The sequence below is a fragment of the Myotis brandtii genome, unplaced genomic scaffold (genome assembly GCF_000412655.1).
Source record: "Myotis brandtii unplaced genomic scaffold, ASM41265v1 scaffold1018, whole genome shotgun sequence".
Lineage (NCBI taxonomy): Eukaryota > Metazoa > Chordata > Mammalia > Chiroptera > Vespertilionidae > Myotis > Myotis brandtii.
The window spans coordinates 725019-748699 of NW_005353397.1; the positions used below are offsets into that span (position 1 = coordinate 725019).

General features: G+C 41.3%; 1 protein-coding gene across 3 annotated transcripts in view; it reads left to right on the top strand.

Annotated features, from left to right (window-relative positions):
- ENOX1 (ecto-NOX disulfide-thiol exchanger 1) overlaps positions 1 to 23681 on the top strand; it is a 564230-nt gene that overhangs the window by 295537 nt on the left and 245012 nt on the right. The window contains exon 1 of one of the 3 annotated variants that reach the window (XM_005853252.2): positions 13018 to 13221. The exons of the other annotated variants lie outside the window; for them this stretch is intronic. Coding sequence (XP_005853314.1) covers positions 13164 to 13221 — 58 coding nt within the window. The 5' untranslated portion in view covers positions 13018 to 13163. Of the gene's footprint in view, positions 1 to 13017; positions 13222 to 23681 lie in introns of those variants that run through there. 3 annotated transcript variants of the gene reach the window in all.

Genomic DNA, 23681 nt, shown 5'->3' on the forward strand with positions numbered 1-23681 from the left:
AGGCAGGGGCAACAGGCAGGTGGGTGCGGCGAGGCACATGGGTGGGCGGGACTGCAAGTGCGGTGAGGTGGCGGGCAGGTGGGTGGGGCCACGCGATTTCACGCACTGGGCCTTTAGTTTAAATGATAATTATGCTGGATATATTATTCATAATTTCTCTCTTTCAGATGTTTGAATATTTGATTCCACTCTCATCTGGCTTATAGAGTTTCTGCTGAGAAGTGGGATGAAATTCTGATGGCTTTTCCTTTGTAGGTCACTTCCTTCTTTTCTCTGACTGCTTTGAGAATTTTTTCTCTGTCGTTATTTTTTTGACAGTTTTAATACTAAGTGCCTTGGAGAGGGCATCTTTGGGTTGAAGTAACTAAGTGTTTTGTTTGCTTCTTATAGTTGAGGATCTAGTTCTTTCAATAGATTTGGGAAGTTCTCATCCACTATTAATTTGAATTGATTCTCCATTCCCTGATTTCTCTCTTCCTCCTTCAGAATGCTTGTTATTCTAATATTACCTTTTCTGATGGAGTCAGACAGTTTTCATAGAGCTCTTTCCTTTTTCTCTCTCTTCTACCAACTGCATCATTTCTAGATTCCTATCTTTGATATCACTAATTCTCTTCTTCATCTGGTTGGCTCTGTTTTCTATGCTTAAGTTCACTCTTAATCTCCTTAATTGCATGCTTCATTTCCAGGATTTCTGATAGGTTCTTTTTTAAATGTTCAATCTCTTTGATAAAGTACTCATTTTGTTCATTGATTTGTTTTCTGAGTGCGTTGAATTGCCTGTCTGTATTTTCTCCTATTTCTTTGAGTATTTTCAAAACTGCAATCTTGAAATCTTGGTCTATTATATAACATACTAGAGGCCCGGTGCATGAAATTTGTGCGGGGGGGGGGGGGTGTCCCTCAGTCCAGCCTGCACCCACTCCAATCTGGGACCCCTCAAGAGACGTCCGACTGCCCTCACACAATCCAGCACTGCTGGTTCCCAACTGCTCGCCTGCCTGCCTGGCTGATTGCCTCTAACCGCTTCTGCCTGCCAGCCTGATCACCCCCTAACCACTCCCCTGCCAGCCTGATTGACGCCTAACTGCTCCCCTGCTGGCCTGATTGCCCCCAACTGCCTTCCCCTGCTGGCCCAGTCACCCCTAACTTTTCTCCTTTGCCAGCCTAGTCACCCCTAACTGCCCTCCCCTGCTGGCCCGGTCACCCCTAACTTTTCTGCCTTACCAGCCTCTCACCCCTAACTTCCCTCCCCTGCTGGCCTGGTCACCCCCAATTGCCCTCCCCTGCAGGCCCGGTCACCCCCAACTGCCCTCCCCTGCTGGCCTGGTCCCCTCCAACTGCCCTCCCCTGCAGGCCTGGTTGCCCCTAACTTCCCTCCCCTAACTGCTATCCCCTACTGGCCTGTTCGCCCTCAACTGCCCTCCCCTGCAGGCCTGGTCCCCCCCAACTGCCCTCCCCTGAAGGTTTGGTTCCCCCCAACTGTCCTCCCCTGCAGGCCCAGTCATCCCTAACTGCCCTCCCCTGCTGGCCAGATCGCCCACAACTGCCCTCCCCTGCCGGCTATCTTGTGGCGGCCATCTTGTGTCCACATGGGGGTGGCCATCTTGTGTCCACATGGGGGTGGCCATCTTGTGTGTTGGAGTGATTATATAGGATTTCTATGTATTCCAGCTTGCTTTCTGGGGATTTTTCATTTTCTTTCTGATCATCCTTGTTACCGTGGATATTCATGGTGTTTTCTGTTCTCCTTTGCCTAGGCATTTATATATGTCTATATACCTGGACAATAGCAGCTTCTTCTGAAGAAGTCTTTCTAATATTTTCCAGTAGATGGCACGAATTGAAGATTTTTTACCCCTGTGATCTCCCAATCTTGACCTCCATGGCTTCCTTAAGACAGTACAGCCTTGCTGCTTAGGGGTGGGATTTGTTTTGCCCTCACCATAATGGTGACCCCTGACCTCCTTGGGATCACTACCTCAAGCCTCCCATCTGGGGATCAGTCACAGAGGGAAACAGCAATTCTACTGCAATAGCTCTTGGTTTACAGATAATAGGCTCCTTGACCTGACTCCAAGGGCAATGGGAGGTGAGTTTTGGTAGCTTAAGTGGTGGCAGCAGGGCACTGTGGTAACATTTCTCTTTCTGAAACACCACTGCCTGGCCCAAAAAGAGCTGCACAGTAGAACCCATGCTCTGTCAGGTGCCTACTGGCTCAGTCTCTGTTTGCTCTGCTTTATACTTGCCCTGCTAGACTGCCCCTGCAGCTCTCTGTCCTTCTAGGCCAAAGGAAGCACATGCTACCATTAGCTTCCTCCCCTCTCCAGGCTGAGCCTCGAGCTCAGGCTACAGGTCTGTATTTTCAAGTCCTCTGTGCTATCCTCCCTTCTTGTCTCCCTGTTTATTCCTGGTTGCCAACCATTAGATGTACCAATGCATGGGTCTCTTAGGTATGCCTCTCTATTGAGTAGGGAATTCTTTGTTGAATTATAGTTGGTTAACTTGTTGAAGTTTCAGGGGGAGAGGCCAAGGGGATCTTTCACACCACCATTCCTCTTATATCACCAGATTTTTAACTAAATAAATTAAATAGCCCAAATAAATTACCTGACTGGCATTTAGAATCCCCATGGAAATGGCTACATGCCTCACCCAATAATATCATAGGTATTAAGGACACTCTACCCCTACTCAGGGTTTCTAATTAGTCTTATTGGGACTGACTATTCCTAAATATAAATGAATTTTATATTTTCTTTATATATATTTATATATCCATACATTTAAGATATTCATATATATATAAAGAAGTATAATATATAATATAATACATATGAATCCTAAATATAAATGAATACTGAGAGAGTCACCAGATATTTGAGTATAGCCCCCAATATAAAATAAAGAATAAAATATATAGGGTCTCTCCAAAAATGTATACACACACTTTGAATAATTATAAAGGCAGTGTTTATTTTAAAAATTTCACTTTCAAAATTGAGCTATCAGCTGTTAAAGTATGTGTACATTTTGGGGGGACACCCTGTAGAGATCAAACAGAGATTGATAGAAAGGGGGAAGGGAGCTCAGATAACTCATGAAATAAAAGAAAAGCTTTTGAAAACCTGTATCTTTTTAAATTTATTTATTTATTTATTTTAACAGTTGGCATCAATATTATTTTGTTAGTTTCAGGTGCACAGCAAAGGGGTCAGACACTTATATAATTTCCAAAGTGATTCCCTAATAAGTCTAGTACCAACCTGGCACCATACATAGTTATTACAATACTAGAGGCCCGGTGCACAAATTCATACATGGGTGAGGTCTGGCCAGCCTGCCCTGATGGGGGCCATTGGGCCAGCCGGTGAGGGTGAGGGGACATGGGAGGTTGGCCAACTGGCCCCACCCCTGATGGGGGGGGCGAACAGGGGCGGGGCCAGCTGGGGTGAGGGGCAGCAGGTGATTGGCTGGCCGGCCCCACCCCCAGTCAGGGTGGGGGGCCATTTGGGGGCAGGGCCAGCTGGGGGGAGGGGCTGCAGGCAGCTGGCTGCAGTGGGCGTCATAGTGACTGGTCGTTCTGGTCGTTAAGGCGTTCCAGTCGCTAGCTTTTTATCTATATAGACTAGAGGCCCGGTGCACGAAATTCATGTGCAGGCACAGTCCCTAGGCCTGGCCTGCGATCAGGGCCATCTTTCCCAGCTGCCCGCAGCTGGCCCTGCCCCCTGCTGCCACCAACCCCCGGTTCCCCGTTTGCCGCAACCAGTCATTCCGGTTGTTCCAGTTGTTCTGTCATTCCGGTCACTTGGCTTTTATATATATGGATTATTGACTATATTCCTATGCTGTACTTGACATCCCCATGACTATTTTGTGACTACAAATTTGTAGTTCTTAATCCCTTCATCTTTTTCACTCAGCCCCTAATCCCCTCCCATCTGGCAACCCTGTTTATTTTCTGTATCTATGAGTCTGTTTCTGTTTTGTTCATTGATTTTGTTCTTTTAGATTCCACACATCTCTGCTGACTTATTTCACTTAGCATAATAGTCTCTAGGTCTATCTACGTTATGAGAAATGGTAAGATTTCATTTTTTTATGGCTGGGTAATATTCCATTGTTATATGTAACACATTTTCTTTATCTGTTCATCTATTGATGGGCACTTGGTTTGTTTACATATCCTGGCTATCTATAATAATAAAAGCGTAATATGCTAATTAGACCAGACAGCCAAACGACCTTCCAGATGTCATTCTGGACATCCTTTCGGATGAAGCCATTGTGGCTGGGGCCGAAGCAGAGGTGGTTAGGGATGATCAGGCAGGCAGGCAAGCAGTTAGGGATGATCAGGCAGACAGGTAAGTGGTTAGGGGTGATGAGGCAGGCAGGCAGAGGGGTTAGGGGCAATCAGGCAGGCAGGCAGGCAGGCAGGCCGACAGTTAGGAGCCAGTGGTCCCAGATTGCGAGAGGCAATTTAGGCTCGATCCCACAGGGATCCCTGCAGGATTGGGCCTAAACTGGCAGTCGGACATCCCCATAGGGGTCCTGGATTGCGAGAGGGTGCAGGCTGGGTTGAGGGACCCCGCCCTCCGTGCATGAATTTTGTGCACCGGCCTCTAGTTGTAAATAGTGCTGCAATGAACATAGGGGTGCATATATCTTTTCAAATTAGTGTTTTGGATTTCCTTGGATATATACCCAGAAGTTGAATTGCTGAGTTGTTAGGTAGGTCTATTTTTAATTTTTTGGAGGAACTTTCATACTGTTTCACATAGAGGCTGTACCAATTAGCAATCCCACCAAGAGTGCAAGAGGGTTCCCTTTTCTGGACATCCTTGCCAACACTTGTTTGTTGGTTATAGCCATTATGACAGGTGGGAGATGATATCTCATTATGGTTTTAATTTTCATTTCCCTGATGATTAGTGATGTTAAACATCTTTTCATATGTCTGTTGGCCATCTGTATGGCCTCTTTGGAGAAATGTCTATTCAATTCCTCTGCCCATTTTTTAAAATTGAATTTTTTTTGTGGTGCATTGTATGAGCTCTTTATAAATTTTGAATATTAACCAGTTAACTGTCATGCGTCCAAAACGGAAACCAATAAAGGATGTCATCTTCTTCTTCTTGCGAGGTGCTTGGTTCAATGATTTCTTCATCTGATGCCATTTATGGGAATTGAATTTTATTTGCACAATATATTACAACTATAAATTCAATAATAAAATAATGATAATTTTCAATTCTATGGAAATATCAACAAAAGAGAGCATGAAATAAAAATAAATCGTCAACACGAAAAGCCTTGAAAACGCTAAATTTTGTTGATGCTCCAAAGACAAAATCTGTAAAAAAGGAAAAAAATGAAGAATGCACACCATGTTTACCATTTTAAGCGTGAAATTCATGATAACACAAACAAATCTCAAGTGTCACAATGAACAAAAAAAAATCTCAAGTGTCGAGGTGTTTATCTCTCGTGAGTCTGCGTGGCAGCCCTATATATTGATATTGGAATTTCTTCCATAAGCGCTGGAATATTTATGAATTTAAGTTACCATAATTTTCTTAACAAACCCAGAGATGTCACTAACAAGTCTGATTTTAAAATTGGGCGACCAGAATGGGTATGCGAGGTTTGCGGCTATAGACTCACGTTGTGTGTGAGGAAGGTCTGCTGCGTGCGTCTACAGACCTTGTATGGAGTACGAAGGGTTAACCCCTTTATCAGATATACCATTGGTGAATATATTCTCACATTCAGTAGGTTGATGGTTTCCTTTGTCATGAAAAATCTTTTTAGTTTGATGTAGTCCCATTTGTTTATTTTTCCTTTTGTTTTTCTTGCCTGAGGAGATATGTCAGATAAAACAGTACTAAGAGCAATATCTGAGATTTTACTGCCTATGCTTTCTTCTAAATGTTTTATGGTTTTGAGTCATATTTAAGTATTTAATCCATTTTGAGTTTATTCTTAAACATGCTATAAGATTGTGGTCTTGTTTCATTTTTTGTATGTGTATTTGTCCAATTTTTCCAACCGTTTATTGAATAGACTGCATATTATTGCCTCCTTTGTCATAAATTAATTGACCATGTGGGTGTGGGTTTGTTTTGTGGTTTTCTCTTCTGTTCCATTGATTTATGTGTCTGTTTTAATGTCAGTACCATGCTTTTTTGATTACTATAGCCTTATAGTATAGTTTGATAAAAGGTAGCATGATATCTCCATCTTTGTCCTTTCTCAATATTTCTGTGGCTATTTGGGATCTTTCATGGTTACATATAAATTTTAGTATTATTTGTTCTAATTCTGCGAAATACGCCATTGGTAATTTGATAAGGATTGCATTGAATCTATAGATTGCTTTGGATAGTATGGACATATTAACTCTGCTAATTGCCCCTATCTATAAGCACAGTGTATACTTCCACTAACTTGTATCTTCTTCAGTTTCTTTCTTCAGTGTCTTATAATTCTTCCAGTACAAGTCTTTTACCTCCTTGATTAAATCTATTTCTACATATTTTATTTTTTTTGCTTCAGTTATAAATTGGATTGTTTTCTTTTTTAAAATATATTTTTATTGATTTCAGAGAGGGAGGGAGAGGGAAAGACCTGGTTTTAATAGGGCTTTTGTAGTTCCTTTAAATAGTTCAGGAACAGTGAGTAATAAACACACAAGAAAGGAAAAAATAAAAGACAACATCAGGAAAAACAAAATATTGAACAAGATAGGAAATGTATTCTTAAACTGCATTGCTCAACAGTAACAATATTACATGGTCATATTAATAAACACAGAATATCAGTTTAACCCAGCCGTGGGCAAACTATGGCCCGCGGGCCGGATACGGCCCGTTTGAAATGAATAAAACTAAAAAAAAAAAGACCGTACCCTTTTATGTAATGATGTTTACTTTGAATTTATATTAGTTCACACAAACACTCCATCCATGCTTTTGTTCCGGCCCTCCGGTCCAGTTTAAGAACCCATTGTGGCCCTCGAGTCAAAAAGTTTGCCCACCCCTGGTTTAACCTCAAATTGCTACTTAACCTCCTGGAAAGATGGGGGAAGAAAACTTGATGGGAGGGGGTGATGGGATAAGAGTGCTACATTTTTCTCATTTTGCATAGTAGTAAGACATTAGATAATCTCTGAAAATGACAATTTAAGAAACATCACTATGCACACATTACTTAAATATATGGAATCAAATGTCATAATTAAAAGTTTAAAATGTCCCTAGCCATTTTGGTTCAGTGGATAGAGTGTTAGCCTACGGACTGAAGAGTCCCAGGTTTGATTCTGGTCAAGGGCACATGTCTGGATTGCAGGCTCGATCCCCAGTAGGTAGTCAGTAGGTGTGCAGGAGGTAGCCAATCAATGATTCTCTCTCTATGATGTTTCTATCTATCTCTCCCTCTCCCTTCCTCTCTGAAATCAATAAACATATATTTTTTATAAAGTTTTAAATGGTTGGGGTATTTTTTTGGTGCTTGAGGAAGTTTATTTAGCAGGCAAAGCTTTTTAAAAAAAATCTTCATTGTTGAAAGTATTATATATGCCCCCTTTTTTTCTCCCATTGACCCCTTATAGCCCGCTTCTGCCCCCTCACCCCCCTCCACCATCCTAGCGTGTGTGTGTGTGTGGGGGGGGGTCGGGGGGAGGGGAGAGTGTGCGCGCGCATGCTCATGTTCATACAAGTTTTTTGGTTGATCTCTTCCCACACACCCACCCTCTCCCGAGTTCCCTCTGAAATTCAGATTCAACAATCTGTTCCATGCTTCTGTTTTGTTGAATAGCTTATTTTATTCATTAGATTCCACATATGAGTGAGATCACATGATACTTGTCTTTCTCTGACTGGCTTATTTGGCTTAGCATAATACTCTCCAGGTCCCTCTCCAATGACAGGATTCAACCTCCCTGGGGGCATGTGTTTGTGTGTGGACGGGGCAGGGGGTGTGGAGTGTTAGGTTAGAGATACTGGTTAGTCTTCCTGCCCTAAGCAAGCCCCTAATAACCAAACTGAGAACAATTGTTGGGGCAAAAGTGATAGCCATATAGATGGTTACTCAGTCTGTCAAATACATACCTTTCATCATAGGAGCAAACAACAAAATGGTTTCCTTTGAGGAATCAAGGGGTTTCCTGTTTGGGTTATAGGCCTTACAATGTTAGTTGCCTTTTTATCCTATAGGCATATATTACTTGGATAAGTATAAAGTTGGTTTTAAAAATTAGTGAACTTAGTTATAAAAGCAGAATACACAAATACTCCTTAAAAAAAAGGCAGAACCAAAAACAGAGGAAGACGGTGATGGTGTTTTTCTTGATATCCTTCAGAACTCATCTATGTGTCCCTTATCTCATAACAAAGTAGGGGCCTCAGGACCCTCTGCCAGGCTCACTCCAGCCAACATCTCCTGTCTCTACCACCGCTCCCCACATGCTGTGTCTAAGCTCTGCTGGGCCACTTCGTGTTCCCTTTCCAACTCCTGTGCTTTCCCTCACCAGAGCCTTTCCTTATAGTGCAGTTATTGTTCCCCTTCTGTTCACATCCTCTCTCTCTCTCTCTCTCTCTCTCTCTCTCTCTCTCTCTCTTTCTCTTATCCCTTCACAAACTCCTCTTGTTCCGCCACCATCCCTACCTATTCATATCTCAGCTCATGGATCATAGCACTTTCCCTTTCTTTTAATTACTATTGTATTGCCCTTGGCACCACTTACCATAAGCAGCCTTGCATCACAGTAGATTTTGAACTTGTCCTGTCTTTGTTAAGAGCCAGAAGGTGACATATTGCAGTGATATTTGTTCCTCCAATAGAGCCTGGGAGAGTGCTGGCATATTCCAGGTATTGACTCAGATACTAATTGAATGAATAAATTAATCTTTCATTAAATGTGAAATCTGTTCAGTCATATGGCCCAATGCTAAACATCTGTATCCATGTAAGTAAATAGGACTGGAGGTAAGGTTTTTGTGTTTTAATTTTAAGACAGTTTATGTGCTTTCTCCTAAGGGGGAAGATCATGCTCAGAGCCCAGAGGGTAAACTGCTCCCTATAGTTCTCATGTTGCCTCTGTGAGGAACATGAAACATTTGTCACCTGGAGGTTGACGTTTTTATTTGTCTCTGCAGGGGTTACAAGTAGCCTGGCACTGAGGAAAGTGTTGCAAGCAGGACATCACCTGGCCTCCAGGTAGAGAAGCTCCTGGACATGCCCTTGCACCTGAGGGGCAGTAACACAGCTCAAGGTGTAGCAGGAAAAAGGGAAACCTCTCATGAGGCCAGACCACTAATATAAAAAGGAATCAATAAACACTCAGTGGCATAACATGGTCACCTCGGTACTGAGGTGCAGCTCGGGCTGGCACCCACAGCTTCCTAAGCTCAGCCCTGTCCTATTTCATCACACTTTATATCACATTCCCCACATGTCTTTATAGCCATTCAAATTATCACCTCACAAATTATACCAGTATTACCAAATGCTTTCCATTCATACAGATAACCAAATGACCATCAGTATTATGGTGTGTACAAACAGCGGAGTGCCGCGGAGCCATTAAACAGAATAAGGTAGAATCTATGAGATCTGATCCAGGGAGGGCTTTAACATACATTGCAACAGGAAAAAGTTAGTGTGGAATAGGATTACCCCCTTTATGTCATTCATTACTCAAGTACCATCTTTTCAATAAGGCTTTTCTTAACCACTGTACTTATAATAGCAAATACTGCCCACTCTTGTTCCTGGCTTTTTCTCCATTAGCATTTATCCCTACTTGACATAATATATATTTTATTCATTTGTTTATGATCTATCTCCTCTACTAGTATGCAAGCTGCACGAGGTATTTTGTGTGTTTATTTACTGTTTTTCCTCCTAGTGTCTTAGAATGACTGGATGCATGAATATGGAAAAAAAGTTTATTATTTGCACAGCACAGTTCTGGAAGTCTACCAAGCCCAGCAGTAGTTATCTCTGAGCAGTTGAACTAGGAGTATGTGGGTGGGAGACAACTAACTTTGAGAGTATGTATCTCACCGTGTATGTGTATCGCTTTTTAAAATAAAAACACTAGCTTAATCCCATTTAAAGTGTTCCTCAAATGGCTATAATGAAATAGAGGTTATTTAGTCAGCGCTAGTTATTTTTGGGTCTAAGATAATGAACACTATTCACAATCTCTCTTCTTTGTAGAAGTCAAGTTGTAAGTGGGCCACATTTTAAGCCCATGGACTTTATATTTTAGGAGACCTTTACCAGCAGACACTTCTCTGTCACAGTGGTGCCAGCTGTCGTTACTCTTGGGGAGGGGGTTGTTTACATCAGATACATTTATATCTTCTAACTTTCAGGTAGATGAGCCAGGCAGGTTACTTACCACCCTGAATCTGTTTCCTTGCCTATAAAATTGGGATAATTTTTCCTTTGAACAAAGGGTATTGTCCAAGCAAAACAGAATGGAGTCTGTGTATTCAGTGTCTAGCAGTATCTGATTCAAGGCGGGGCTCCCTTTCCCTGCAGAGGTGCCGCAGATAGAAGACTCTTAGTGATGTATTCTTGGCTGTAACTACTCCAGGTGTGGTCCCAATATCACCAAGGAGTTTATTAGAAATGCAGCCTCAAGCCTCACCTGATCTAATGAATCAGAATCTGTACTTTAACAGAATACCCAGGTGATCCTTACACACAGTAAGGTCTGAGCAGCTGTTTTTAAGCTTCTTGTAGCAGTGTTCCAGACAGGCTTACATTATTCGTGTATTTATTTTCCGTATTTTATGATACTTGCTATCTTAGGGCCTTGGCGACCCCAGGTGGAGGCACGATCCTTCCCGGGGCGCCCTAATTTCTAGAGATAGCAAACACTCTGCCTGGGACCACAAACACTTAGATAAACAAACCATGCTATCCCGAGTCCATGTCCCCACCAGCCTCACCTTATCAGGCTCCTGCAGTCCAGAACATGATCCCCCTCCCTAAATCACCAGAGGGCTAGTATTTGGAAAACCAGGAACCACTCCTGTACCCCAACCCACTGAAATTATTTTTTTAATGTTTTTATTGATTTAGAGAGAGAGGAAGGGAGAGAGAAACATCCATGAGAGAGAACCATGGATCAGCTGCTTCCTGCACACCCCCTGCTGGGGATCGAGCCCACATCTCAGGGCATGTGCCCTGACAGGGAATTGAACCGGAGACCTCTGGGTGAATGGGACAGCACTCAACCAACTGAATCACACTGACATTATTGAAACTGTCCAATCCTATACCTTCTTACCTTGCCTTGCTTTGCCTTTCCCGTGGAAACCGCAGTAAAGGCTGTTGGCCATGTTTTCCCCTCACTCCCTCTGCTCCTGACCTACTCTGGCACCTGCCCCTGTGGCCCAGTGTGGCTCGGCATGGTATTGCATGCCCCCCTCCTCTTGGGAACTGTAAGTAGCAAACTATCTTTTCAGTGGCAAACATGCCATAATTTGAATAAAACTAAATCCCAGGTACATTTTAAAACAAGGCTGCCCTTTTAAATTTTTTCCTAGTTCACTGCCACCTGCCCCCCCTCCCCCTTTAACTTGCCAGCTTCATTTTCATTTGAAGAAGTGTGAGGGTGCCCAGCAGAGCCAGATGTTCTGGTGTGGCATGACTAACAGGCTGAAACATGGGAGGATGCTTAAGCCACCTCATCAGCCTAAACTTACTTTTAAATAAAGATGATCAAGGATAACCATGAACAAGGCTGTAAATCTGCTTAATGTAGTGTGACTACTTTGAATACCAATAATGCTCCTTAAGCACAGCTTTGAACACTTCAGAAACTGCGATTAGAAATGATTAAGACTTTCAAGATATTGGAACCGTTTGAATGGAAACACACAAACTTACTTACAGTATTCTTACAGTATTCTGAGGTGTTAAGGGAACAAATGAAAACCTGCCATCCACATCCATTCATTTTCCCTGTGGCTTCTTAATATGGTATCTGTGCTTTAGGTGGACACGTCTCCTGTCGCCATGCCGCCTCCCTCCCACATGGGCATTACCTCTTATCTCCTTTGTTTTGAAAAGATTCTTGGTATGTGGCAGTGAGCTAACTGAAGCTGAGGTTAATAAAAGCAAATGGTAAAAGAAGATAAAGGGGACTTTTCTCCCTATGACTCAAAGTGAAAAAAATACAATAAGGATTATCTTTTTCAGAAATATTCCATATTTGTTAGATAAGATGATGAGAACAGAAGATAGTAATTTTATAGTAACATTTCCCTTATAAAAGCTTTGCTGCCACCTTATTAAGTAATTAGAATTTGATTAGCAGCTTTTAATTAGAAATATTAGACAAGGAAATTTTTCATTTCCTTGACTATCAGAATTGTTTCCATAAGAAATAAACCCTTCTCACCACACACAAACACACACACACACACACACACACACACACACGTAACTACATGAGGTGATATATGTGTTAACTCACTTTATTGCAGTAATCATTTCACAATATACAGTATATGTATATTACATCATCATGTGCACACGTTAAATTGATACATTTTTATTTGTCAATTATACCTCATTAAAACTGGAAAATATAAGTAAAGAAACCTATTTGTTATGACCACAAAAAGAAACTTTGGCTGCAGATGTCAGGTTTTGCTCCCCATAACTGGCCCCACTAGAGTCACTGTACTGCCCAGGCAGTGTCTACAATCTGACTTGTGGCCTGTGTGAGTAACAGTGTCCCCTGAAACCACAGGCTTGTTTTTCAGTAGGTATTTTGTTTGCTCCTTGACCCTTTTCCAAGAAACCTCACTTGCCCAAGGGAGTGTGGCACAGGGAAAGAGTGTTTGCATCTGCTTAGGGAAATGTGCCTGTAATAATGACTTATTTAGAAGAGAGACCAGAATGGAATGGAATGGAATGGAATGGAATGGATTGATAAGCCAGTTTGAGCAGGCAGAGAGCAACCTGGGCCTTAGGACGCTTATAAAAGGAGCTGTGCAGCAAAGCAGTTTGCCAAGACTGGGTCTGGCCAGACCCATCTCCACTCAACAAGCATTGTCTCTGTAAACTCCCTGCAAAATTCATATTCTTACGAATGTCTCAAGGCAGGCCAGCTCATCTCGAGTTTCACTTACGCTTCTAAGATGGTGCGGATTTCTCGATTCAGCCCTGCAGACCCCAGTGTAGACATTGCTCTCCGAGGTACGTTTTAAACTTCGTGGAGTCCTTTGTGACTGCACCGTGGTTGGCGGTGTGATGCTGTGGCAGTGAGTTAAAGTGCTTTCTTGGTTGCCAGAGCGTTGGCCAGTGTGCTGATGCATGGGTTGCTGGAGAAGCTTGACTCAGCTTCTTTCCCACATACTGACCTAAAATGAGCCGGCAGTCAGAAGCAGGGAGCTGACATCTCATCTACTGGAAGGATGAGTTGAGGCAAAAAGAACAGAAAAGGGAAGGGAAGGGAAGGGAAGGGAAGGGAAGGGAAGGGAAGGGAAGGGAAGGAACATTGGCACTGCATGGCTCTTTTGTGCTTCTCCATTTCCCGTTTCTTGTGCTTTGTCTTTTTTCTCTTCACCTTTCTGCCAAGAAAATATGGTTGATTTGTTTATAATCATAGCCTCAAGGCTAGCAACATATTGAAATGGCAAAGGTGACAACAAAAAAGTTTCTTAAAATAAATTTTAAAAACTTGAAGCTAGATTAATTTCTTTCTGTCAAATTTGTCTGCTATTCAGTAAAAAAAAAAAAAAAAAAAAAAAAAAAAAAGTGAAACCATTGACCATATTTAAGTTAGCAAGGTTAATCTGAAACAAAGTGCAGTTTATACTCTGTGGTAATGAGTGTTTACCTTTTTTAAAATTTAAATCTATCTTTGCACAATTAGCAAATTATTAAACGACCTTTCCTTCAAAGTCTGCAAGCAATTGCTTGTTTCTACTAATATGAGAACATGTTTTACAAGGTTCAAGTTGATTAATTGACAAATGCTGATAAAATCAAAGCAGGGCTCAAATGCAGTGCCCCAGCTGTAGTATAAATTACTTCTGTTCGATAATGTTTCAAGGGGCTATACATTTATGGTTTACCTTTCAATAAATATTACTGTCTTAATTGCAACATCCGTTGTGGAAATTTATCTCAAGATGACTATCAGGAACCACAGCTAGGACTAAACATTTCTGTATCTATATATGTTTTGTTTTTGGTTTTGTTTTGCTCATGGATTGCTATGAGCATTTAAAAAACAAATGCTTTATATTTAATGTGAAATGAGTGCTAATATAATTTGAAAATCATGCTCCCTTGATTGACGTGAGTATAGTGTTCTCTACATTTCTGGATTGTTTGAACTAAAAAAAAAAAAAATTAAATGCTCCACTGACCTCAGACCATTCACTAAGAGCATTATGTTCTTAGCCCATTGTCATCCAGCTGTTCTGGCAGCTGTGTTGGGCTCCATTAGAGGGCCTATAGCAGGCTGTTTCTTGCTCGTATGTGTTTCAAACATGGGAGATGATTGGCCAAACCCAGATTCTTGTTTTTGTTTATGAGTAAGTAGCTGATCAGAAGGACCTCCCACAACCTAGGCCAAACCTGAAGGTGCAGAGGATCCCAGCAGGAAGGGAGTGGACATTAGGTCACAGGCCGTCCTGCAGAGTTCTCACTCCTCTCCTGTGTTGTCCATGCCCGTGGGATAGACTCCCACACGCTACTGCCGCAGCATGTAGATGTCGGGGCCCAAAAGATCTGATAGTTTTGTCTGGACATCTTCAGGTGTCTCATCTAAACTCCTGGGAAATTAGATACCCTCCAAAAGTGCCTTTGACATACTTTTCTCAACAAAGTCATTTTAATTCAACAAATGTTTATCAACCCCACTTTATGCCAGGCACTGTGCAAGGTCCTGGGGATAGAGACATAAACCAAAATGATTTCCTATCCTGAAGCTTACAATATTCAATCGTAACTCTGGACATTGGCAATTTGTTATTTAAAAGATACCCTTACATAATTTGCCAAAAAATATTGAGGCCCTGTCATGTACCGGGCCCTATTCTATATGTTTCCTTTCTTTAGTATTTTTTAAGAGACCACTAGCTTCTGGTGGCCCTCTAGGGAAGTTTGAGCTACCTCAGTTGCTGGTTACCAGGTAACAGCTGTACTCAGGAGTACCACAGCTGCCAGACCTGGGTTGAGATCAGGGGAACTGAGCAGAGACCATCACTCTGAACCTTTTGACCATCAGTCAAAGGGTGCATTGTCCTCAGGATGGACATGAAGATCATGGTGCAGGAATATCGGGCTGTGTAATGAGGGAATTAAGGACAATTTGGGACACCTGGGATCAAGCTGATTTTGGAATGTGGATCACAGTAGAAGCAGATTAAACTGGCAAGTCCAGGTTGAGGGTTGGGGAGAAGTGGCATTGGGCTAGAATTCAGTGATGGTGAACCTTTTGAGCTCGGCGTGTCAGCATTTTGAAAAACCCTAACTTAACTCTTGTGCCGTGTCACATATAGAAATTTTTTGATATTTGAAACCATAGTAAAACAAAGACTTATATTTTGATATTTATTTTATATATTTAAATGCCATTTAACAAAGAAAAATCAATCAAAAAATGAGTTCTCATGTCACCTCTGACACGCGTGCCATAGGTTCGCCATCACTGGGCTAGATGGTAGAATTCCAAGTGATTGCCTAGATTCTAGGCCCTAGAAGGTAAGGACAGAAGGCAGACTGGTGATGAAGGTCACAGAGAGGGAGCAGGTTAGAAGAGATCAAAGCAGGTTAACAAGCAGGTGAGCAACTAGAGCCAGCCGTTAGCCCAGTCCGCATGGGAGCATTCTGAGAGACAAGCAGCTGCTGGGGTGGGTTCAACCATTAAAAGAATCAGGATCAGGGGTAATAAGGAGAAAACTCTTTGCCACTGAGAGTTTGGCCACCAGAAGTCAGGTGTGCTTCCACTAACCTAGGTCACAGGGCTGTGAGCAGGACTGGAAGCATGATGGAGAATTTCTGAGTCTGGGCTCATTATGTTCTCTCAGCCCAGACATCATTAAGACGATGTTTGGCATGTGGTAGACACTCCACAAATATTCCACTGAATGCACCTGGCTTCTGGGAGGGAGGGAAGATGGAAGGGAGGGAGGTTCCAAAATTAAGTGATTTCTACATAACAATACAAAAAGTTTAAAGTAAATTACCGTGGCACTGAATGGAGAAAAATAAGCACAAGGGAACTACGCAATCCTTTGTTTAAATGATACATACGAACACAGTAATTGTGTTTGTTCCCTGCCTTGGTTTCTTTCCTGTGAATGCCATTAAGTGAGAAGAGGGATAGCGTGGTGTGGAACCCGGGACGTTCTAAGAGTGTGTGGTGAGGTGTTAGCCAGTCAGCAGTGTTTTCCTTGTGAGAGCATTTGGAAAGAAAGAAATAAAAAGGGAATGGTGAAGAGATTAAAACCTTGCTGAACTCCCAGGTCCCTGTCTGAAAAACCTCGGTGAGATGCCAGAATCTGGCTGAGGTTTAGCCCGTGTCCCTTCTCATCTTCCATCAGGAAGGTACTGCCTGCCGATCCCCACCCCTGGAGGCTCTTTTATGTTTGTGGTGGCAGCTGCCAGTAAAAATAATAGGAATAATTATTTCGTGCAACCTTAATAAAAGTCCTATTGTGCTAGTGTTGTACATCACACATAAAAGTTGTAAAACACAGTCTCTTAAAAGATGCCCTGCATCACCAGGTTGGGTCATTGGGGCATAACAAGCTCACCGGGGCACCACGTGTGCCGACTGCCGTGCTGAGCCCCGAAGCTAGAGAGCCCTTCCCCCCTCCGCACTCCTGTACCAATGTTCCCTGTGTTGGCACTAGATGGGGCATTGTTATTATGACAGTGGCTCTAAAATGTGAATATATAAAACCCAGAAGGATGGAAACATTTCTTTAGGACATGATATTGTACTACTGAATCAGAGGACATTGGAGAAGGAAACAGCCATGAAAAGTGTCTAATCCAAACCCTGACTTTTGTTTTTAGCTGAAAAAACTGACCAGCCCATGTTCACACACTGAGTCTGAGGCAGACCCAGAACTGGAGGCCGGAGCCCAAATCTCAGGAAGCCACGGCAGCCTGCACACGGTGCTTCCCCCAGGGCGCGGCGGTGAGGGTAACACAGGGATCCAAGAACCCAAGTGCTTAGCTCTCAGAAGCTGCCTTCTTTTACATGGGGGGTTAAAAAAGAGTTAACTCTCTAAGACGTGCCCTCCTAAATAACTCTTCCTACAGCTTGACTCTACATGTAGGTGGCTCAAAGAAAAGTAAACAGTGAACATAATTTACATACATACTTGGTTTATTTTTTAACCTCTCTCTCTTGCACACACAGGTGTACTTACACATACATGTACACATCTTTGAAAAATAGCAATATGAATGAACTTAATTAGATAAAATCTGAAAAAACAAAATATGATTGATTATATTTGGGTTCTAGCTAACAAATTTCCCTTAGTTTTTTTGTTTGTTTTGTTTTGTTTGTTTGTTTGTTTGTTTGTTTTTAGAGAGAGAGAGAGGAAGGGGGAGAGAGAGAGAAACATTGACTGGTTGCCACCCTGACTGCAGATCAACTCAAAACTTAGGTATGTGCCCTGATTAGGAATCAAAACTCTTGGTATATGAGATGATGCTATAACCAACTGAGCCACCCGGCCAGGGCTCCCTGAGGATTGTACTCTAGTTAGCTTATAAGCACTGTGAAAACCCTTCAGTCTTGGCCTTGTCTTAGTCTCTCAGCCATATACATACCTGTCATCTTCACTTGAGCATTAGAATCCTTGGAGCATTAGAATCCTTGGGGCTTAGAGCCATTACTTAGAACCCAACTGAAGACGAGGACTTCCCAGAACTTCTCTCTCCAGGTTTACCCAGGGGAGCTCGCTTTCCCTCCTTCCTTTTTCTTCTGTGCCAGCAGAGGAGCCAGCCTTTATCTCCACCCAGGGTACCAGTGTGATTAAATTACTAAAAGAAAATGAGCAGTTTCTCCTTGCTCTTCAGCACACAGCAAAATTCTTATAAACCCTGCAGTTGATTTGCAGACTTTTTTTTCATAGCAGACCCTCTTTCTCATGAAGATTAATTTAACTTGTGTTTCAGTCTCACTGAAAACAGGTGATCATTGCAGTCGCTTTTTTTCATTCCAGTGGTGGTAGCACTCCTCACTCCCAGGCCTACCGGGCTCAGGTGCATGAAGTCCTCTCCTTCTTCTTAGTACACGTAGAGTGCTTGGGAGGAAGCGCAGGCCAGTGAGAAACCATCTAGTCTGTGATTTTTATTTTATGTCAGACATTGAAAACTTGGGCTGATTCTCTCTCCCCCCCCCCCCTTCCCCCCCTCCTCCCTATACACACACTTGGAATCCTCTCCTCTGCCTGCTCTAATCCCATTCATCCTTCAAGATCCAGCTCAAATGTCATCTCCTCTGCTGGGCGCTACCCTCTCTGCTCTCATGTCCCTTCCATAATCTTCACTCTTTATTTTGTGCTGCCAGAGCATTTTATTCATACCATGAAAGTGTAATCCCAGGGCATTACAACCGGTTGTGTGTGTGTGTCCTGCCAACCCAGGGTGACCTCCTCCGAGGCAGGCAGAGTGGACGGTGCCTGGTTCATCTTGCATCACCTGCACAGAGCACAGGGGTGGAAGTGTACGGGAGGCTCTGTACATATTCATGGGGTTGAATCAAATCATGTCAGCACCACCTATTTTAATATAAGGGTTCTGAGGTTTTGGAAAATGTATCAAGTAAAAGGGTAATTTAAACACCACAGTCTTCTGAAATTTCCTGAGACTGACGTTTTTTATGTTCTTATTTTTAAGGAGAAATTGTTATATAAAACTAGGTATATGTTACTATGTATATGAGAGTACTGTTCCCCACATCTAAATATGATAGAAATTTTTATCACAGATTCACTTGGCTTTATGCAAACAATGTGTTCTAGAAAAGTTGTATGTAAGTCTACTGTGTATAAATTGAATTATATATTAAAATGTACTAAGGATTCAATTTAAAGAAAACACTTTTCCAAGTGAAAAGTATTTATATAAAAAGGATAATGTCTGAATTTATCAGGGAATTTGCCTGTACTAGAGAAGTATGTTTTCTAGAATGATAAAGGGAGGCTCTCCTGTGTTCCAGTCAAAATTTACCTGACATTCATTTTATGCTTTTCCATAGTCTATTAGAACACTGGACTTACTCCTAAGAAGGTTTTTAATTGATACAACATATATTCTTGGCTTACTACAGTGAATAACTCCTCTCACTATCATAAAATTGGTATGAATTATTTCCGGTTCAATTAATAAAAATTTACTTGCATGGGCATTTAATAATTTTAACTCAAATCTATTGGAAGGAGTCAATATGTTAAACTCTTGATTTGCAAGAACCAAGAGCTGATGTGAATGCTTATAGATCTGGATATAGAAAAAGACACCAGGCTCAAACCACCATCTTGGAACTAAAGTTCTATATGAGTTTTATTTGAACATTTTCATTTTCCTTATTTCTATACTGGTCAAAAGGGAATTGAAGAGAGGTGTGGAGGAGTGTGGGTTATTGCTGTTAGAGTTTATAGTGAGTGACCCAGTTAGGCAGCGTCCTTGGCCTTCAGACTGCAGGTCACTGCTGCTTCATCTCCTGTCTCCCAGTGGTGGGCACAGCAGAGGTCCTTAATAATGCATTCACTGAAATAAATATTCCTGGCTCTGAAACTATGCATTTAACACACTCTCAGCAAATTCCATGTGGGAAACCTAGTGATTTTAGACTGAGATTCTGCGTGCATAAATCAAACACTAGAGTGTTGACCTTTTTCAGTAAACAATACTAGAAATGTTGAGTACCTTTAACACTCAAACACAGCTTTTAAAATGTGTTCTCATTTTCATGGACAGCTGAGACCTGCCTGCACTAATACCCAGCTAATCTGAGGTCTGGGAAATGCTTGGAAATCAGTCAGACTCGGTTCATCCTTGCTTGTTTTAGTTCCATGCGTGGAAGCTCTGAGGCCTGCTCTGTTCAATACTCCCTCCATACAGGCGACTTAATTTCCCAGGAGCTCTCTCTCATGTCTGAGTTTTTGTCTCATGAGCATCGCATTTGGACCGGCATATATGCCTCAACCCAATTTTAATTAAGTGGTAAAGCTGATCTTTATTTATTAGAATTTTATTTCAAACATAGATATCCCCCCCCCCCCACTGCTATTTTAAAAAATGTTTTTATTGTCTATGTCTTTTCTCACTCCTAACATATATCTAAGGAGAAGCCCTCCTCCCCGTTGGGAGAGTTCATCCAAGTTTTATTACTGGTCCTTGGGATCAGAATACGCAGAGCCAAGTGGCTGCCTGGAGATTGCTTTTACCCAAAGGTGACCATTACCAGCAGACCCGCAGTACTGCCTTAGGGCAGGTAGGTTCTGGGACGGGGCCTCCAGATGGGAGAGCTGCATCTGACCTATTCCACTGGATTAAAAATTAAAATCTGTTTAGAAGCAAGCTGCTCACTTCTAGCCTGAAGCATCTAGTAGCATTCCCAGGTTAATGAATGTGTTTCTTTCATTCTTGTTTCAATTTTCGCCTCCCGCCCTCACCCCACCCCACCTCACAACACACACACACACACACACACACACACACACACACACACACACACTGCACTTTTGTTTTGCTTTTCTTTGTCTGCTTTTCTGTTTGTCCAAAGGGAGTAACCATCATAACTCTAATAATCTGAGCTGAGATACTTATGTAGAGAAACATACAGCCTTTGTAAGAGATGATTTGTAAATTTAACTCAGTGTAATTTGCAACCAGTTCACAGAAATCTCTGGTTCATAGCGAATCTTTTTCTTGATTTTTAATTGTCCTGGGACACTTGCAAATAATGTAAAAAGAAGTTTGTATCATAGGATGTAGCTAATATTTTGGATATGCTATGGAATTATCCCAATTTCTTAAACCTACATGAACACATCCAGTACTGTGTATTGACTACTGACCTTCAGAATGATGATCTGAATACATCAGAAGTATCTGAAACGAATTATTTCTTTGTCTTTCATGGCTGTGACAGTTTTCAAGAGTTCTGGCTAGTCATTTGTAGGATGTTTTTGAGTTGTTTTTGTCTGATGTTCTCTCATAATTAAGTTGAGGTTATATAATTTTGGCAAGAATACCACAGAGGTGATATACCCTTCTCAGTGTATTCTATCAAAGGGTGCATATAATGTTAATATATGTTATTATTAGTTTTAACATCTTTTTGATAATATAGTTGAAACAATATTTTCTCTTTAGTTGTCCAAATTATATCATTACTTAGAACATAATATTCTAGCCGTTCTAATTACAGTTTATGTTTAGTATTAGTAAAAATATGCTTTTATAAATATAATATACATTTTCATCTGAATTTAAATGATACTTCAAGGATTTTTTACAATTATAATGAACACTTTTTACAGTATTCTAGTTTTAGACATGCATCTAAGTTACTCTGAGTTTTAGTTCCTGGTCTATAAATTAGTTGTGAGAATTAGATGAGATGATATATGTGAACGTGGTAGTATTTGGGAGGTGCATGGCAAATTTTAAGTAAACTGGAATTCTGATTTTGATCATTATTGTGTAAAAAAGCTCACATTCAGTCTCAGGGAAGTAAAATGTCAAAAACTGTCATGGGTTAGTGAAATATTGTAATCAGTACTGCAGCAAATATTTAACTGTTCAAACATATAGGAGCACATTGGTCACAATTAGGCTCTTTAAGTTACCCACTTGTTTTCACTTTAATTATTCTACTAATATGAGCTTTGGTTTTCCTATTAGTTCATTTATTTGTTTTGTGCCTAATTGTTAGGCCTAATAATAACCTATAAATAATATGAAAGTCCTAGGTTCATCAGACTTTGAGGCTAAGGTTTCTTAGATCTACATAAGGAACAACCCTAGGGTTTAAATTTTATTTCTCAGGTTAAACACCTGTGCCTGTTTTACTCTATTAGATATCTATCCTCCATTTTTTGTTTTATATAAGAAGCTGTCTTATATAGCATAAAAAAAATCTAAAAATGCTTTGTCTCTAATTGTATTTTTTTAAGTTATCTGAAACCATTTTCAGGGTCTATAATTCACTCACGGACAGATCTTTGGCCCACTAAAAGTGACGCAATGTGGTCTAAAAACTTTCACAAGAAAAATCTGACTCATTGATCATTTATTCACTGGAAATCTGTGTTTTTCTAGTTAAGTGCTAGAGTCAGGGGTGGGGAATGTCTGGCCTGGCCCACTGGTCAAATAAGGCCCTCGAAATCATTTGGTCTGGCCCTGCCAAGGCATTAGGGGTAAGTTAATTAAATGTTTGACCAAATATAACAGGCTAATTTTTAAGTTGATAATTTTGTATGGCCCAGGAATGATATTGTAAATATATCCAAATGGCCCTTGGCAGAAAAAAGGTTCCCACCCTTGTGCTAGATACACAATAGTGAGTAAAAGAAACAATGCATGGAACTTCAGTCTAGTATGAGAGGCAGACATTCGGAAAAATTGTAGATGGAGAAAAATATGTATTGACAAATACACAAATATTATGTAGTTAAAGAACAGGTTACTATAAAAGAGGATGGCCATTATAATGTAAGAGATGTAAGGGAAGATTCGTCTGATCAAACCAGTGATTACCCAGCCAGTGCTCTGTCTGTAAGAGTCAAAGCCAGGGATACCATAACATCATATTCATGAACCCTTAAGATTGGGAGATCTGAAAGGTCATCTTGCAAACTTCCCAATCAATACTATACTGGTGAGTTTCTTCAGATACATGAATTCAAAAAAAGATATGTACCCCTATGTTCATTGCAGAGTTATTTACAACTAGAGGCCCAGTGCATGAATTCATGCACAGGTGAGTCCGGCTGACCCCCCCTGATTAGGGCCGATCGGGACCGGGCTGGCCCAGGGAGGGGGGGGCAGGAGGTTGGTCGGCCGGCCCTGTCCCCTGGTTGAACTCCTGGTCAAACTCCCAGTCAAAGTTCTGGTTGAGGGGACAATTTGTATATTATGCTTTTATTATATAGGATAGCCAAGATATGGAAGCAACCCAAGTGCCCATCAATAGACTAGTGTGTAAAAAAGCCATGGTACATACATAGACCAGAATAGTACTCGGCCATTAAAAAAAATGAATTCTCACCATTTGCGGCAGCATGCTAAGTGAAATAAGTCAGGGAAAGACAAACACCATATGATTTCATTTATATGTGAAATCTAAAGAACAAAATAAACAAACAAACAAAATTGAAACAGACTTATAGGCACAGAGAACAGACTGATGGTTGCCAGAGGGGAGGGGGATGGGGGACTGGGTAAGAAAAATGAAGGGAATAAGAAGTACAAATTGGTAGTTACAGAATAGGGGATGTAAAGTACAGCATAGGGAATATAGTCAACAATAACTATGTATGATGCAGGAAGGTACTGGAAATATCTGAAGGAACACTTTATAAAGTACATGATTGTCTAACCACTATGCTGTACACCTGCAACTAATACAAAATAATATTGAATGTAATCTGTAATTTAAAAATAAAGTTAAA